The sequence below is a fragment of the Lepeophtheirus salmonis genome, chromosome 3 (assembly GCF_016086655.4).
Source record: "Lepeophtheirus salmonis chromosome 3, UVic_Lsal_1.4, whole genome shotgun sequence".
Lineage (NCBI taxonomy): Eukaryota > Metazoa > Arthropoda > Copepoda > Siphonostomatoida > Caligidae > Lepeophtheirus > Lepeophtheirus salmonis.
The window spans coordinates 4,589,238-4,609,118 of record NC_052133.2 but is presented as its reverse complement, the minus strand read 5'-3'; the positions used below and the strand labels follow the sequence as shown (position 1 = coordinate 4,609,118).

The window sequence follows — 19,881 nt, the reverse complement described above, 5'->3', positions numbered from 1 at the left end:
AAACCTCAAGACTGTACTAATACCCAGCAAGATCGAAAGAAGTTTGGGGGTAGGAGGATGTATGGGGGCACTAAAAGGTGGCCTCGATGATGGTCTTGAATGGTGTCACCTCCTGCGTTATGAAAATACCCTTCATCTTAATTCTAGGGAATAAAAATAGTGGGTATATGGGAGATGAGCTCACAGGAGGAATTTACAGCATTTGGAAAAAATCAGCAAACTCATTAAAAAAATCAGATAGAAAATAAAAAAATAAATCCGACTGGGCAAGAAATTAAAAATTAAATACCGACTAGACCTGAGTGATATAGATCCAACTCGGCCCACCTATCATGGAAAAATTGACCTCGACCCAATGTTGGTTAAGGTTCGGGGTCACCTTCTTTTCTTTGCACCCATTACAGCACGCCCTGAATGAGCGGTATCCTTAGCATTTGCCTATATTGTCTTTTCTACGGGTCGGCCTTGGTAGTAAATAAGGCTACTGTGAAGAAATATGTTTGTTAAGCTTTTTTTTTTTAAAGGAGAGAGGCTGTTCAAAATAAATGGAGGTTGCCTTGAATACAAGTACTACCTTTAGACACTTTTTGAGGGTGCCCTAAAAAACTGCAAGGAGACTATTTCGAGGCCACTCAAAAAAAAAAAAAAAAATTGAATAAATTGTACACAATTTTATAAAAATTGAAAGCATCAATTTTAACAGTATATTGGAGCCCTGTACGCATCAGAACCTATGAGCTTGCCTGTTTTGATTTTAGTAAGCTACGTTCTTGGGGTTCATTTTCATGCATTGAGAAACAAAAACGCCCTCATATATAAATAAATGTTGTGTAAGTTGGACTTTTTATATTAAATGAATACATAAATAATTCAAAAAGGAACTATTGAACGGAAAAAAATTAAGCATTGAACGGAAAAATGAACGAATGAATTGAAAAAATGAACGCCGAGCAGAAAGTTTTTCCAAAATGAACAATTGAACTGGAAAAGAGTGAACAAGTGCAAGCCTGCTTATGATACACCTGAATTATTAACCTTGTTAATATATTATATACTTTTTTGGGGAGATAATATATTACTTTTATAATGAGGAGAACCTTCAACATTTGAAATAGCATTTGCGCAAAGAAAATACTATAACTATCTTTAAACATAATTTATGTTTATTATACATTTCTAAAAAAAATACATCAATGATAAGAGGACCTATTAATTATTGAACACAAAAGAAAAAAACAGCACACGCGTCAACTGCTTTTCCTTTTCTAATTTCTACATTGTGTGTCTTCTCTAAAAAGATGACATTCCAACATCACTAACTAGCTAAACAACCACCTTGAATCTAAAAGGTGATTTCTGCGACAAAGATTACATACCTCACCAGGAAATGATTAAGTTACGTCACTTTTTGTTCTTCAAAATTGACATTTCGTAAAGTTTTTTCGAAGCCAACTAAATTTAAACAGAAATTGTTGATATAATAATAATTTCGCTTTTATAAAAATTAACCAATGAGCGTCTAGACGGAAATTTTGAGAAATGAAAGGAGATAGCGTGAAGGGATCCAAACCTAATCTAATTATAATCAAAAGATGATCAGCTATCATATATATGTATAGGGATGCTAATTGTAAATATTTTCAGTAAGTAAAAAATAAATGGAAAATTAAAATAGTAACTCTGTAGGGCTGGGATGGTGCACTAAATCCACGGTTCGGTACGAACTGCGGTAGTCCCTTCAAGGTACGCAGTTCGATACAGTATAATAGTAAAATGTTTTTGTAACATAATTAATGTAGTTTTTCTGGTTTTTTCGATATTTTATTCCTTGATAATTGATTTTTTGTACTATTAAATTATTCTTAAATATACTTAACTTTTTGGAAAAATAAAAGTTGATATAAATTAATAAATAAAAGTATTACATAACCCGTCTGTATTTTATATTTTTTTTTTTGTAAAAAGTTGAGCTCGTCAACATTTTCTTATAATAAACAGCACCAATTAGCAGTCATAATATTGCCAGTGGACGATAAAATTATTTCGCTTGATACAGATGTACCTGTAGCTGTGAGGTATCCTGAACCTAACTTTGAAACATTGGAAATTTTATTACAATTGTCCCTCCATCATACATCTGGGTTTCCGTCCACAGGGATGCATTTATCATTTTGTAAGTCATTATTTCTTGTTTAATTAAGTAAATAGATAAATTATTTTTTATATAAAAGGATGCTTATGGATTAAATTCTTACTTCACTAAATAAATCTATTAATTTCAAAAAAAAAACATAATAATAACCAAACTTTTATAATATTCAAATATTGAAGATGTAATTATACATGTACATATCACACCAAACCAAGCCGCAGTACAACCCTGTAACCACACTTTGAAGAATTTTTGAGGGAATAATAGCTTAGCTGTGATGAAGTTTCATTAAATTAGCTGTGAACAGCTGTGAGATGAAGAAATTAAATACAAGTAGAGTATATGCCGATCCTTAATTTTACTAGAGTTCAAAAGGGTCTTACCCTCATAACACCCCAGCAGCTCCTCAACGTTACACTCTCTGTGGTTCATGAGCACACACAATCCGTATTACACTTTGTTTTTCTCTCCTCAAGAATGGAGGAATCATGGTAAAAGCTTTAGAAGATCTATAAAATAAAAATGTTCTACTGTTGTAAACAACAACAAAACTCTCAGGCTAAAAAATGCTTAGTATCTACAACTTTATACGTATTTAACCAGTTAGGAAATAAATTTATTTTATTCACTTTTAAGTTGTACAATGGTATCATTTAAAAAGGCATTCATATCTCACATTCATTTTTGATATCTTAATGTACATAAAACGTTTATTTTATCTTTATTTTCTGTAAAATATATGTATGGATATAAATTAGATAGGATTTATTATATAATAACACTTTACTTTTCATAATCATTTTTTCCCAAATATGCATGCATGTATGTAATATATAGAGTATTTGTATCGTATTTACAATTCTGTAAGAAATTTGAAAAATCAAGGAGTGAAAAAACAAAAAACATGTTATGGCAACATAAAACTAAAATATTTTTATGTAATTATGTAGTTATATAAATTCACTTCTTGAAATTATTGTTATATATTTTATGAAGTTTAAAAAACAAAAAAAAAACATAAATAAATAAAAGTAATTTTCAAAAACTTATTTTTCTGGTCTAAGCTCCTATTCCATCAAATTCTTTTGAAAAAAATAAATTAGTACCATGTATATGAATCAATAAAAATTATTAATTTCTTTTAAAAAATAAAAAGGAAAGTATAACAACAAACATGTCTTTAAATACATAGGAATGAGTTTGAGACTTAGGCATTAAACATAATATTATAAATAAGTAGGTATGTGATATATTTATATACTATACTATAATGGTTTATGAAACAAATAACCAGACGAAATACTTTGAAAAAAAAATTGCTTATTTTTTTCCTGAATAAAAATAAGATGTTTAATCTACTTTTTTGTAATGAAAATCAAATATAATCTTAATATTTTTTTTTATATATTATCACAGTCTCAACAAATAAAAGTATAATATTATGAGTTAGTTTCCTTCGTCGACTGTTGAGCTTAGTGACGTATAAGGAGGATATATTTCTGTGGGGGTGATTAAAGTAATTCTACTCGGATCACTGATGATACTCCTACCAATACTTCCGGTTCTGCTGTTAATCTTCACAAATGGAGATTGAGTGGTAATAGACGAGGAAGTGATGATGAAGGTAGATGAAGGAGTTGTAGAGGTGGTGGAGGAGGAGAAAAGATGAGGAGGGACTTGAGTTGAATTCTGCGAATTACTCATGTCCTCTTTCCACCAGAGCTTATTCTCCTTTTGATGCAGAGGAATATATTTGTATTGAAAGCTATTGGGTACGATTTGTGTTTGGTAATTAAGGGAGGGGAGAGATGAATAGGCATTTATTCTTCTAGCATAGCCCTGACGGCTATTTGAAACAGAGAGGCCATGTGGGTGGTGCCCATGGAGGGTATGACTTTGATCATTATAATGATGGGTTTTAAATATGGGAGATATTTTGTTTTGTCTATGTGAGGAAGTTCGGATCCGATGACGGTAAGCCCCACCGACGCCGCCACCTCCTTGAAGGTTTCGGTGTGAGTTTTGTCTATTTTGATTTAAGAGAACAACAGAGAGTCGAGGAGGAAGTAATTGAACATTTAAATCCCGACCATGTGAACTTGCTTCTTTTGCCAACGTATCAGAACCCGAGAGAGTTACATCCGCAATTTCGCTCAATTTGCTTAAAGAATCTATTTTGAGAGTAGTAGGAGAAGGAGTAGGATATGAATATGTCTCCAGTTGTTTTGCAAGAGGATGCTGAGTACCTTCCAATAAAAGGTCCTCACTCCCCAGGTAAGAGTCTTTATTTTTGTATGAATGAGAAAAATCATCCTCTGCACGAGGTGCTTCAAGCTCAAAAACTAGGTCATCCCCAGCTTTGTGGCCCATACCCTCAATTTTGACCCTTCCATTTTGAAGGTCATCCATGGAGTATGTTTCCAAGTTTTCAAGATTCACAGCTCCTCCATTGGGTAACTTGTGTAAAATAAGATAATTTGAATTAGGGATTTTATTCCTTTCATTGGCTTTAGGTAATCCAGATTCATTAGCCCAGGGCCCTCCCAAATGTAAAAGGGTAACGTTTGAAGCAATACTAAGATTGGCAAAGGAAGATGGACGTCTTCGGTCAGGTATAAAGGAAATAGGTGGTGGTAGCGGTATTTTTGGCCCATACTCAACGTCGATTCCATTATTGAGGGTTTGAACTGAGGGTGGTGGAGGGGGGAGGAGGTAGTTTCTGTGAGCTGTTAAGGGAATAAATATGTATAGGAGGAGGTGATGGATTACGGTGGCTAGTGGGATGCTTCCAACTAGGAGCATTGGAGGAATATTGATGCTTTCCTTTAAAAGGCTTGATTTCAATACTGCTACTCTGTCCGCCTACATTTTCTCCTTCTTCAGTAAGAGAAGCACCGTTGTTAATATGATAAACCTCTTTGACTGGTGTTCTGACATATGATTTCTTGGGGTAAACAGGGAATTTGTGTTTGTGCTGTTGCTCTGGTGGTATAATAATATCTGTGGAGTGGTGAGGTTTTGAGGAGGATTGAGATATGGTATGTGATGAGAGAGGATAGTAAATGTTTTGTGGATCCTTTGGAAACTAGAAAAATGTAATAATATTTTTGGTAAATTATTAAGAACTATGAAATGACTTAAATATACCTGCTCTCCATTGAGATATCCAATGGATGTAGGCACAACCAAGGATCCAGCAAAGCAGTCCCCTTCCCTCATTTTGAGCTGAACAGGTATTTCAGAAGGTAATATCTGACCATTTTCCTTGCAAAAGCTTTTTAAATTTCCTGAGCTATCTGTAAGTACTAACTTATTCATACTCCATTGATGCCTTCCAGAATAGATCCATCCATCATAGGCGATATATAGAATTTGTGCCTTCACTGGAACAATGGCAGGATGAACGACAATCAGTTTTTCTAAATGTCCAGTGGATGACAATAGATCATCAATATCCCTGTGGATGTTTAAATCAAAGATGAGTAATAGTAGATACAGTTTTAATATGGATTTAAATTTATGGATCTCTTACTGAGTCAAAGTATGAGTTTCATTCAATCCGTTCTCATCAATTAACATGAGTTGTACACGACCATATGTTTGAATAGGAACTCGGGTTGATGTGAAATATAAATTTATCTTAAATTGCCGGGCTGAAATATGTACGTAAGACAAATAATTATAATTTCAAAAGGAATTACAATTTAGAATTAAATCAGTAATTACCACAAAAAGGCTCTTCCTCCCTTGTTAATAAATACAAACTTCCTCTGCCGGGATATTGATTGGAATAATATCCAAGTTGACCGCACTCTCCTATTTGGGAGTTACACGTAAAACATGAACCTGTTTCAAAGACTTCATAACTGTCACATGGAAAGGCAGTAAATTGACATTTTGGAGATATGCTATTGGTAAATAATTTGTAGGCTCGACGGTGATTGCACAAGTAGCGATAGGTTTCATTATTGTTGTTATTACTGTATGCTGAAATGAAAAGAATATCGTAAGCCTTAAGTTTGGTTCATAAATTAAATAAGTAATCTAATAGTTCATTTCACAATTTATATTGAACAATAGAGCATTTTCACTTGCTAAAACAAAATATACAATTGAGGTTGCAATATCAAAAAGTCTCACCCTCGTTTTATGATATATTTTTACAACTCTATTTCAGATCCTAATATATTATAATAAGTATTGTTATTGTCACTATATATTTACATTATTTAACCAATAAATCAATGATGACTAATTACTGAGTGATTATCCTATTTTTTTTAACCCCATATCTATTTGAAACAAAATTCATTATTATTTTATAATCATTTCATGGGGATTTTTAGTCCTACCTATTAATTTGATTTAATTCAATGCACAATTTTTCGTTGACCACAAGTTATTAAGTTTTTTCCTTTATTTTCTAAACCATCAAATAAAGTTTCTTAAAGATTTTTTAACATTTGTCAATTTTATTTATTCAATATATTAATTATATATCTTTGGGTTTATTATGCAATATGTGCGGCAAGTGAATAGATACATTTGTGACGCCAGAGCCCTAGAAGCCGTTGCTCCCACTTTTTAGATTATGTAAAATACTTCTTAAGTAAAATGATAAGGTTGCACCACTATGACGTGACCATCTAGGCCTTAATGTAAGTATAACCATAATGGGACATGAACGTTGTTCACTTATATTGGTTTGCTTACAAAAAGGAGCGAGGGTGGCACGGTCTTATGACAAAATAATAAAACTCCATGAATGGTAATATTACTTGAATTTAATAAGACTTTAATTTATATGTTATTTTTGTAGATTCAAGTTCAACATATTATTAATTAATTTATTTAAGTTATGCCCCCAAACTACATACTATCAAAACACCTCACAAATAACATATATATTTTAGCTTACTCATGCCCCATTGAAATATTAGTTCTGAAAGTCCAAATTGAGTGAAAGTTAATAATGTCCAAATTAAATTAAAAGTTAATAATGTCCAACATATAGGCCTTAGTTCAACTTACAATATATAAAGTCATAAAGACCCCCAATGAGAAGATTTTGGCAGCCCCTTTGAGCTCGGCCACCATTTGGATAAAAGTCAACGTGACCAATTGGCTCCCAAGCACCAAGACCTCCGATGATGAGTGAATCCCCATTTGAATGTATAACATCCACATAGTTAGCATCTGTCTTATCCAACCGTACACGCCCATCATATCCCTCAAATAAGGGCCCCGCCGGATCCAAACCTTAAAAAAATCATATATATTAGTAAGTTCAGTAAATATGTTTTGCTTTTGTTCTCATAAACTATATGCATATTGCAGAATAGATTAATGTAAATGTGGACTGTCAATACAAAAGCAAGTTAGAATCATTTTTTTTTACATTGAATGTACATCACATTTGTATTTTTTGACGAATTACATTCAATTTATATAAAAAAATATTCTTATTATTTTGGGTGTGCCCATAATTTGTTCTAAAGTAGCCAAAACATCGTCAAAATAAAAGAATGATAAATTGACAGATTTTTATTTGAAAGGCCATATTGACGCTACAATCAGTCAATTAAACCAAATAAATGCTCTAAACTATAGATAACATTCTTGGGTATCTTATTTTATCCCACAAATTTGAATACAAAACCTATAATTAACCCAAATATGTACGTGAAATATTTGGCTGTATGTATAGGTGTATGACGTAAAACAGCAAAAAATAAAGATTTTTTGCTGTTTTATTGATTTTCTTTTAGATTGTTTTTATATTGACGTACCACATATCCACTAAATAAAATTAGTGTGAAGAAATCCCTTACATAAGAAAAAAAATCTTATTTCTATTTTTTCATCAAACACAAAAGATAGTTTAACAGACATGGGGATACTTGACATTAGACTGTCTCGAGATTGATTGGTGTAGTATACTGTCACTAACGCCAATTACCTATATCTTATACTTTTCTTATATCATATGTTTATTGTAAATTAATTTGGGATTGCACTAACAATGCACTAACTTAGATTGTGTTCCCATTTGCAGAAAACTCCGTTGAACATAGATAGTGGCTGTCAAACCCGTTAGTCTAAATCATGTTCGATTTTATAAGGAATATCCTTGTGTCTAGAGCGCAATTGGAAAAGTTAAGAAGATTCTTTTATTGTCGCCCATCTATATGTAGATCGGAAAACTTTCAACAGATTCTTAGATAGATCAGACCCTTTTATAAATGTAGTATAAATTCGGGCAATTTTTCAGAGGGCTAATTTCTGTAGAGTAATCTTCCACACCACATGGATTATAAGATTTACGTAAGTGTGTAATTAGAATTTATTTATTTATTTTTTTCTCGATTCTAGCTGGAATACATTATCAGTAGGTATAAGTATTTTGTAAAGTGCAAACAGGATTTTATAATTATATCAATGTTATATATATATATAATTAGTTTATAATATCTACATTTTAAAAAAATTGCATAAAAAGTAAGTGGAAATTCATCATTCAGTGCAAGATGTTATCTCGCCCTCCGAGTTCTCCATAAAGACTACACACCTATTAGGAATCCTGTTTCCTCTATATCAGATCCTGGAGGACACTCACAAACACACCTCCAATTTTCGTATAATTTGACTGACGGGTCCACATTGTAACGATCCAGTCAAGGGCATATAATTTATCATCGTACTAGACGAAAATTTTGCTCTCAACAACCCCCTGAACAATTACCTTAGCCCTATGCCCCATTTACGCTAAAACTGGGCATGATTCTTGTAATCTATTCATGTTTTTATGGTTTCGTACTTGATTAGGACTGGAATCAAAATGGACTTAGACTCGATTTGGATTTGACTCGAGCTTCCAAAAATGTGGACTCGAATAGAGTGCTTCTATATGTATTTAAATATGACTCGAGTCTAGTATCAGTACAATTTTTTGACCGCAGCTCTTTCAATTACTGCTTTGGATATGATAGTTTATGAAGAGATTTAAAAAAAATGCAAATTGTTGTAAGTGAAGTATGGGGAAAGTGTTTTAGGGAAAAAAATATATTATATAAATTACAATAGATAACATATTCCTTTTTATATTATGTCAATATTTCGAATTAGAAATGATAAAATATCACGTTTAAAAAAGGATTGTTCTTCTTTCCCTATTTCTTTTTTGTTAAGGAACAATGTACGTATTTTTACGCAATATCTGTACATCCTGATTCGCGATGACTCGTGTCCAATATTATTATCAGAGTAATATCAAAGCAAATAAAAAAGAGCCAAGAAAAAGTCATTCATTTTCAACCCACATAAGGCCAGATAAGGATTGAATCATGTTAAAATTCATAGGTGCTGTAAAATGGGTAGGTGTACATATGTAATATCCTCTATTTTAGTGAAAATAAATAAAAATGATTTAGACTACACTAGATTTGTGGCGTGAGTGTACTATTCATAAATTTAAAATCCTTGAAATGCTAAATGAGGGAGGGAAAAGAAAGGTTTTTCATCACATTGAATAATATCACGTTTCCAGTACAATCTACCTAGATACAGCCATACTCAAGTGTGTAAGTTAAAACGAATAACCTTTTGTTACATCGGATATCATATACAAATGTACACTCAGTGTAATTTGATGTGTTAAGTTAGTAGATAGTAAGTACATATTAGTGTTGAATTCGAGTTATAATATGGAGTTCGAGTAGAGTCAAGTTTGATTTTTTGAGTATTGAGCCAAGCCGAGTCCGAGTAAAAGTATCAGACTCCAATAAGGCAATCAATTATTTATCAAACAATAAAGATAATTTCAGGGCAAATTTAAAAAACAGTGATCCATAATTGGCCCATAGACATAATTCGGGGACACCTAATTAATTATAATGAATAACAAAAATGAGAGTGATATTTTTTTTTGTAAAATTAAATGGCCAGAAATACTGGGCGTTCATTAGCCTAAAGAAAAATCTAAAGGCGGCTTACCACATTTATTGTGCGTGTACACGTCTAAGTGTATATATAAATATATACACTGATGAAAAATCTCTATAACGGGCCTGTTAAAAAAAACAACCGAAAATCAACATGGTAACCCTGACAATTGGATGAATGTTTTGGAGGAAATCAGATCCAATCAGCTGTGACAAGGAGAAGGAAATAAACAAATACATACATTTGCAAGAATGAGTCTGAGATCGATTTTCAATTCCACTTTGAGTCCAACAAGTACTGAAAATTATAACTCTGCATCAAATCCTCAAGGTTACGCTTTTATTAGCACACACAAATGTTTAATCAGGTTTTGAATATAATTGAATCAATTTAAGAGAGGATAATCACCACTCAGTAATTAAATAATAATAACAACTGCTAAGGAAAATAAAATTCATTCTTCAGAATTGCAATTAAAATAAACTGAGGAGCTCAAAATTCAAAGGATTTACATCAATTTGTTGGTATATATATATATGATATCGGGAGAAGAGTTACTCCCACAAAAAACTCCCTTTAATCATTTCCATATACAAGTATGTATACATGTATATGTACACTTAAACGTGTATACGAACGATATATCTGGTAATCCACCGTAACTCCAAAAGTATGCTATCGAAATGTATAAAAAATTACTAGCGTTGTATCGGTCCTTATTTAGGACTGAAGACTGCAATCCCGCCCAGTTCAGTCCTGCGTAGCAGTCCTTATTCTTTTTTAATCAGTTCTAGTACTGACAGTCCTAAAGACCGACAGTCTTAAGGACCATTCCAAAGGCTGGACTGGACTAAAGCGAATAAAGGAGTACCAAAGCAGCACCAGGAATTAATATAAAAAAAATATGCAAAAAACAACTGAAGATGAGATCAATATACACTCTAATATTTTGAGTTTGATTTTAATCAATATTTTCAAATAATAATTCGGGAAATTAGGAGTAATTAAAAAAAAAAAAAAATGTTCACCTCAATAAATTTGAGTTTTTTTTTTGTCAAGTTTGAGTATTTCTCGAATCCAACACTGATTGATATTGACCCTGATACTTGAAGTGTATCAAATATGAAAGATATCATTAAAATCATTAATAATAATGCATTAATTGGTCATCATAATAATACTCAACCACACAGACACACGTATTTACTATGAGTCTAAGGACTTGGACTTTGCATACCTAATTTTACCCTAAATATTTATGTCACATACCAGGGTTCTCCTCAACAACATTTTCCCGGAAAATGAGAAACAACAAAGGTAATGGAATAATATGTGTATTAACTATATAAAATGAGATATTTGATGAATAAAGGGACATTTTTAAAAAAGATACCAAAAATTCAAATGCATATTTTCGTCTATGTACATCATGTGTATATAATAATGAGCTAAATATATACGTTCATACACTTGTTTAATTATAACTTAATTAGAGTTTAAAAATACTTTGTTAAGAAAGTGTACGAGGGAAATTAGCCAAAAGAAAATTAAATGAGGGGTACTGGTACAGACATTTATGTACGTTAATATATGTGTATAAACTAATTTTCATACATTTAAACGGAAAAAATAAAAACATACTATCAATTTCTCAAGACAGTATAATTTACATAGACGTGACATAATTTAAGTTTTATGGCTAATAGTTATATATATGTATTTACAAATATGAAGTTCTTTTTCGTGCCTTCTGTGCCTCAGTATAACAAGAGGAAGAAAGTGGATGATTCTACATTTGATTCCACCAATAATCATAAATGAGGACCATCAACATAAAAAAAAATCTTGAAAAAAAAAAATCAAAATACGATAAAATCCAAATTGAGTTTTTACATCATAAATATGTACATAAAACTCAATATTTGCTTATCATAGTTGAGTCCACTATATACTTTGTACTCAAATTTGTGGGATGGGTTAAGATACCCAAGAATTTTAGCTATAGTTTAGTCCCTTTATTTGATTCGTGATACTTAAATTGACCCCCTTTCAAATGAAATCAATCATCAATCTCTCGAGACAAGTTATAAAAATCAAAGTTTTTAAAACCTATCAAATACTTTTTATTTTATTGTGATGATCAATTTTGGCTCCTTTAAGCGCAATCTGCGACACACACAAATGTTAAAAAGCAATGATTTGTTGATTAAAATTGACGAATATTCTTCTACGTATACAAATTAATCCACTCTCAATTCTATTTGAACAACTCATAAATTAAGACAGAGGAGAAACTTGGTCCACAGATAAAAACCGAAAAATTGGTTTTTATCTACGAGTATATTGAGACCGAGAAAATTGGTTCCCAATTTGAAAAAGATTAAGTTTAGATAGGTTCTATATGAGTTGAATAAAATAATAAATATTTTATTCTTCTGTATTTGACATAATATCATTAGTTTTATTATTAGAATTTCAAACGTTAATATTATCCTACATATTATTAAAATAATTTATGTTTTGTGTGATGTACGTTCCGCTTAGAAAAACAATGATAAAAACAAATTTATTTAAAAACGGAGACAAATACAGACTTTAGACATAACAATAAAAGTTGTTCGGAATTTTGAGTTACGCGCGTAAGACTATGTTTAATCCTGATCATATATGATTCCTGGGCTCTGTAGGGCAAGTTTGATTCAACGATAATAATTTGATTTTTTTTTTTCATAGAACAAGATCGATTCTCGGTGTCTCAAAGTTTTTAAGGTATAAGTTTTTAATTCGAAAATGCACCACATAAATTAAAAGTCCAAAAACCGAATTATTGTACAAATAGAAAAAGGGAGAATGTATATTAAATGCGAAATTTAAAAAGAAAATTAAGAAGAGGATGAACAAGTTAATCTTAGTATGTATCTTCAATATAATTGAAGAAGGAAGATAGCAGGTTATCAATGTCAATGACAATTAATAGATCACTGGGTCAAACAATCGAAAAAATTGTTTTATATTTACCAAAATCAGTATTTTCACATGGTCAATTAATTATATATTGCATTTTCAAGAATACCATAAGGGGCTGCAGGTTTGATTATATTTACATCAAATGAACAGAAACAACAAAAAATGTTGTATACAAGGAGGTTTTACGATATAAATTTACCTATGTTATAATTATAGATTATTTGTAAATCGTTTTACTTTAGAATTTTAACAAAAGTAAGCTAAATATAAATAAAATCTATCTAACTTTTCATTGGCTATTTTTAAGATAGCGTGTTCCTGCTATTTATTTTTAATATTTATTATTTTCTATTATTTCTTTGTTGGGATAAATTAAGAGAAATAGAAACTCTGTATATTCAGCAAATAAAATTATGGGTAGGAGGTTCTCTCTCTCTTTTATCTTGGGGGACAATTTTCTTTCACATTAGGATTTATTTTTAAATTTGGCTTATTTAGGGTGTTATTAAATTGAAATACTTTTTTATTGTAGGGTCTTAATTGATTTATATTATTTCAGTCTAATTTAAGAAAGTTACTTAATGCCGAGCCTAAAAATAAAAAGGTGTTGGACCAAGTGTCAACGATAATATATACCCCATTTTTCTATAACATGTTGTTACTATAAATTTGAATAATACAATATGAATTTTCATTAGGAATTTGAATTGATATAGTGGCTTTTGTAATGAGAGTCCATGGATAAATATATTCATATGTAAGTACATAAATGTATTAATGATATAAATGTTAAACTAATAATCTTTTCTTTTTTATTAAGAAAAAGTGAAACTTTTTTTTCCCATTCTATGTACTATTAAAAAAACTCAAATTTAATTACATTTTATATTTAAGAACAAAAATCTAAATGTCACAAAATAAAGCAAAGGAACAACATAGGATCTTTTTATCTGTCATTAAAAATAACTACTTAATAACGGATATTACGTCATATCATTATTATTTACCCGTAATTCGACTCAAATTGGTCAATTCTGACCCCGCAAATCCAGCCACATGTGCTCCCAAACTAAAACCAATGAGATGAGTACGTTCGTTGATGTAAACGAGATCATTATTGATCATTTTGATAAAATAAGCAATGAGTTTTCCAACGAGTCTCGTGTTTACGGCTGCACGTACGTAATTCGGATCCACGGCACCATTGGCCCAGTCCACACAAATTACATTACAGTCCTCCTAAAAGTAAAAAAAAACAACTGATATTAGCGTCATATATATGAAAAACTTAACGCATATGGCTAAATAAAATGTGTAGGTTGAAATCAAATTTATTTATTTATTATATTAACCTTTAAACTCTCTCGCAACCTTTCCTACCATAAGAAACAAAATAACAGGTACCAAAATTAGTTGTTAGGTAGCCGTTCTTTCTATCAATAATTATGTATAATATTACTGACGTCATAAATTGCATCATAATTGAAGGAGGCTAGGGGGCTCAAAGTTAATATTTTTACAACATTAAATATACAAATTTCCAATAATTTTAAAATAAAATATCCCATAAATTGACTCTAAATTAAAGAAGATTCAAAATTGGCATTGAATACTACTTGATACCAATGATAAGCACTGATACTTGAATTAAATCAAAGTAATATGTTCTAAATATTGCAAGGTTTGTACTTTTTTTCGTTTTTGATCAATGAGGGACAAGAAAAGTAGTATAATTACAGATATTATAAATATATTATTTTTTCCTTTGTAATTCTTAATTTTTGTGTATAACACGGATATAATATTTTAATACATTTTGGGATCAGATTTATGTAAACATAGTCTTTATGTAAATACTTTTCGAAGGTTTGAATTATTTTATTTGTTGGTCCCATCGAATAGTTCACTAGTTTATTTTATTAAAAAAGAGTTTTTATTGTTATAAAACATGATTGTTTAGTCCTTCTTAACAATGATCACTTCAGGTGATAATGCTGTATCATTTACAACTTATCAAGACTTAATTCTAATTCAAAAAATTAAATCCATTCAAAAACTTCATAAGATTAAAAGAAATAGAAACAGCTGACGACGAAATATACTATATATTTTTGTGTTAGTGAGGTATTATATATATATGTTGTGTACAAGTTGAGGTCTCTGTACAAGTCGCAACTTGTATAAATAAATTGTACAAGTTGCAATTTCCTTATCTTGCTATTCCTTAATAAATTACAATATTTTTGGAGAAAATCATTTTAGCTTGCTTATGTGTTGACACCATATAAATTGTTTACTGTACTTACTTACTGTTTACTTATTTCACGAAAAAAAAAAAAAACACATTGCAAAAAATATATTTCATAAATGAAACGACTTGAAAGGAATTGAATAATGGCATATTATAAGTAAACATTTAGAAATATTATTTTCGTTTGACACAAATAGAAAGTTTATAAATTGAGAGGAAGAGGACAGGGGGACTAAGATTAATTAAACGATGTTTTTTAAGGCACAATGATCCATTACTCAATCCGACTGGCATTTTTAAAATAATAACATTTAATCTTCATTTATATGGAATTAAATCTTGATTAGAGCGGCTGTAGTAATGCCTCTCATTTAATTAAGTATGTTGTCATGTTTTAATCACAATGAGAAGTTTCTTTGACCCTTTGTACATTGAAGAACTTACATATGCGACCCATCAACACAAAAGCAAGCATGAGTCATTTTCTGCAGAATTGTATGATAATTACATTTGTATTCTTGAGGATTTAGCGTCAATATCTATCAATAAATCATTCTTATTATCCCTTGTCATGCACCTCAAATTGCATTTAATTTAACCAAAATTGATCGTCACCATCAAATACATTGATATACTTTATTTGAAAAGGGCATATTGGAAGTAATCAAAGTCTCTCAAATCAAATAAAGGTTTCAAACTTTAGCTAAAATTCTTTGGTATCATAAATCATCCCACAAACTTGAATCCAAAGCATATAACTGACTCGAATATGTGTATGGTATGTTTGGCTGTATGTACTTATTAAATAAAACAAATTATTGGGATTTTCTCTTCATTTTGTTCTAGATTGTTTTTAGGTTGAAGCACAACATAAGTGGGGTTTCAAATAAAATCTTTCAAATTATCCATCATTTACTGTGGCGGTTAAATTTCACTACTTTAAGGGAAATTTACAAACATCTAATAAAAATAAGAGTGATTTTTTTCATAGAAATTTACAATAATAATAATTCACCGAAGATTACAAATGTAATCCATCTACAATTTTTAGAAAAATCATGCTTGTATACTTTTGTGTTGACATATGTTAACACTTTGTGTGTATTTTCCATAATTCATTCTATAATTTCAAACTATTCAATTATTATTTCTAGGAATTGCGTGAAAAAATATTAATAAACAGTCAAAAATAGCAGGTAAGCTTTTTTATTAGGACAGGATTTTCAACATATTCTAAACAAGTTACTTTAAAAACCTTAAGAGTCTCCAAATATACAATTTTGTTTTTATATTTTCAAATGAAGAAATAAACGGACATAGAGAAGAAAGAGAAAAGTTCGTATTAATAGAACGGATATTAAATACATAAAGAATGAAATATTAAGAAGGAAAAAAAGGAAACTTTTTTCTATATTTGGAGACAATTTAAAAAGTGAGAACGTAGGTATACTATAACCTACTTAATATTGGTGCTGTTTGATATACCGATACTTGTATACTGCTCCTTTCTGTATAAATATGTTATCTGTCGGAAAAACAAAACATAAGATATCAAGTGGTACCAGGATACTGAAACATTAAAAAGGTTCTACACTAAATTAATATTTCAGGTGTACTACGTTGTAAAAAAAATAACCCCCAGATAAAGTAACTTTCCTAATTTCTAAGCCTTTCCCTTTCAAACAAAATACTTCTTTATACAAAAAAGAACAAATAATAAGACTTTCATGAAAGAAAGTCCCAGACCCAACCCAAAACAAAAATCCTCTGGTCACATCCTGTAAGCAGGAGTGTTGCAACTGGGGCCCCCATAGAATAGGCATAAGAATTTTTGATTATTTGGGCAGTGAAAAAAGGAATCCGAAAAGGTCATTCGATTTAAAAAAAAACAAAGGAAATGTGATTCGGGAAAAGGAACTGTTAGACAAAAAAATTGAAGAACATATTCAGGCCGAGCCCCTTCCCTCAAGGAAAAGTCGTATAACCATCCCTGCATGTGAATCGCCCATTATGATATTGTTGTTTTATATTTTTAGTTGAAAAAATATCGCAAAAGACCGATACCTATTTTAGCAGTGGAACCGGTTCGAAAATAGTGGTATACTAGTATGGAGATATATTTATTTAATAAAAGGGTTGTAAGACTTCATTAGAAACAAATATGAACATCTTTTTACAGTATTTGTATAAAGGAAATTAAAAAAAAACTCCTCTTTTTCTTTTATATGTTTATATAAAAACCCAGCCAAGGTGGATATTTATTATTTCAAAAACCCAAGTTTTTAATACATTGGTTAAAAGTAAAATAAAAATATGGTAATACATACTTACATTTAACTTTTTTTTTTAATTTTGCATATTTAGCATGAGCCTACCTCACAAAGTTATTTTTTTTTTTTGCTTCTTTTCCTCTTATCAAAGTTCTCAGCTTTGATTAATTGAATTGTAACTAGCTCTTATTAAACTGTTAATATTGAATAACACTTCAATATAAAGGAAAAAATGGGTAAATCTCGGATGATTTTCATCCTTTTTTTCTATATTACTTTGGAAAAAAAATTGAAAGATACAATAGAGGTAAAGAGACATGTAGCAGCTTGGATCTAAAAACTACTGCTTAATTTCGGGAGAGGTTGAGATATACAATTTTTTTTTCAAACCTGTCAAAGAGTGGCTGAGGTGGTTAAGGGATCCATGAAACAAAAGTGAAAGAGAGAACCAAACTTGGCACAAAGTTAAGAAATTTTAAAAGGAAAATATATATTTTCTCCAAATATGATTTATAAAAGAAAAGTCAGTCATTAAAAAAAACCCACAAAAATATAAAAAACATTGACATTTTTTAACGTCAAAAAGGCCCTTAATTATTTTTTGTAAAAAAAAGAAAAATGTATGAAAAAAGAAAAGATAAATTCAAATTTAAAAAAGTAAATAAAGAAAATGCTCTGAAAGTGCCTGGAAGAACATATAAAATATATTTCCTCACAAAAAGCTAAATCTTTATTATTTTATTGAGTTGGGTCCTAAAATTTACACATGACTTCCCTATGAAAACTATACACCTCCGACACTGCTCTCAAATCAATTTGATGATAAGTCGATAAATTCATGAATAAAAATAATCTAACTCACTCATCATGAAAATATGACCTGAACAACTGTGGAAATTTAATTAGATCACTCTTATTTTCTAAATCTGTTTATATTAGGGATATGATAATTTTCTAAATTCTCGTGAGTGCAAAAGAAATAATATAGTTTCCCAAGTTAGATAGATGACAGAGCTCCATATAAAAACTATATTTCTCTTGCGCTCTAAAATGATAAAATAGAGAGAAATCATTAATAAAAGCACTAATAAAGTTCAAGGTCTTCAGGGTTATCCTTTTCTTTTAAGTTTTTGCTCATGAGAATCTCAAAAAATTTCACATCCTTAGGTATCATTATTCTTTCATTCTAGAGGAGAGAACATCTAAATATAAAGTAATGGCTGGTGAGTAGTTTTCTCAAGAAAATACTTATAGTAACAATGCGGATTTATTACGGAGTTATATGAGTACGTCCTTGGTGAATAGATAATCCTCATCAGAGTAATTTCTCCCATATGTACTCTGTATATACAAACTGGGATCTGTATTTTACTCCTTCCTCTCATAGCTGCTTGCAGCTGATCTAATAAAACACTTTGAGTTTTCTTTAGACAGAGTGGGATTTGTGTATACATATTTCATTCCTCTCATAGTTATTTGTAGCTATTCTAATAAAATATTATACTCCCCTCAAAAATGTCGTTCTATTTTAATTTTACATGCAGACAGGTCATATTTTAACCAAACCTACCATTTGTACATAGTGCTTATCGTATACCAATACATTTACCAATGTACATTTATATTTCATCATATCCATTCGTTATAGACTATGGCTATTCCTTCTCTTTCACAATACAAAGGTATTCTTCAATTTAAAGAAATTTAATTTATTTATGTGTTTTTAATGGAAATACATTTTACATACAGAGTGCACACGAAACCACAACAACCATTCTACTCTGAATCCCCTTATATGGATTAAAACTTTGCAGATACGTTTTGAAGGGCTATTAAGACATCCTTACTCAAAATATTCAAGGCTGCGTTTGTAATTTCGTTAGTTTTTTTGCATTGGATTAATCAAGAAAGCGAACCAGATTTTTTATTATTGTGTCAGAACGGTGGTTCTTTCCGAGATTAGACATCAAGGAGGGCAGAACCAAGGGCTTCGCGAGTGAGTTAATAAATCAATCATTTTGTTGAACCCAATATATATATCATATGGCTCGACACGGACTAAAAGATTGGGAATCACTGTTCCAGGATATCGTAACCAGTAAAAAAATCATTGATTGTATTTAGAGTTTATTTTAAAGTGACACTAAGATGCCAAAAATTGCATGAGGGACCGGAATTTTTGAAAACAGCGTCCATGTGATACCCTTAAGCCAAAATACTTTACTTGCACAACTAAATGGCACATGTGTACAAATCCTTATCTACAAAGTTGAAAGCAAGTTATTACGTTTATTTATCAC

General features: G+C 30.5%; 1 protein-coding gene across 1 annotated transcript in view; it reads right to left on the bottom strand.

The window, feature by feature from the left end:
* Positions 1-2,746: 2,746 nt before the first annotated feature.
* The window catches only part of LOC121114367 (pancreatic triacylglycerol lipase), an 82,970-nt gene continuing 65,835 nt past the window's right edge, over positions 2,747-19,881 (bottom strand). The window contains exons 4-9 of the mRNA XM_040708316.2: positions 14,068-14,299; positions 7,184-7,411; positions 5,879-6,139; positions 5,685-5,805; positions 5,300-5,609; positions 2,747-5,237 (exon numbers count right to left, since the gene is read on the bottom strand). Coding sequence (XP_040564250.1) covers positions 4,824-5,237; positions 5,300-5,609; positions 5,685-5,805; positions 5,879-6,139; positions 7,184-7,411; positions 14,068-14,299 — 1,566 coding nt within the window. The 3' untranslated portion in view covers positions 2,747-4,823. The remainder of the gene's footprint in view (positions 5,238-5,299; positions 5,610-5,684; positions 5,806-5,878; positions 6,140-7,183; positions 7,412-14,067; positions 14,300-19,881) is intronic.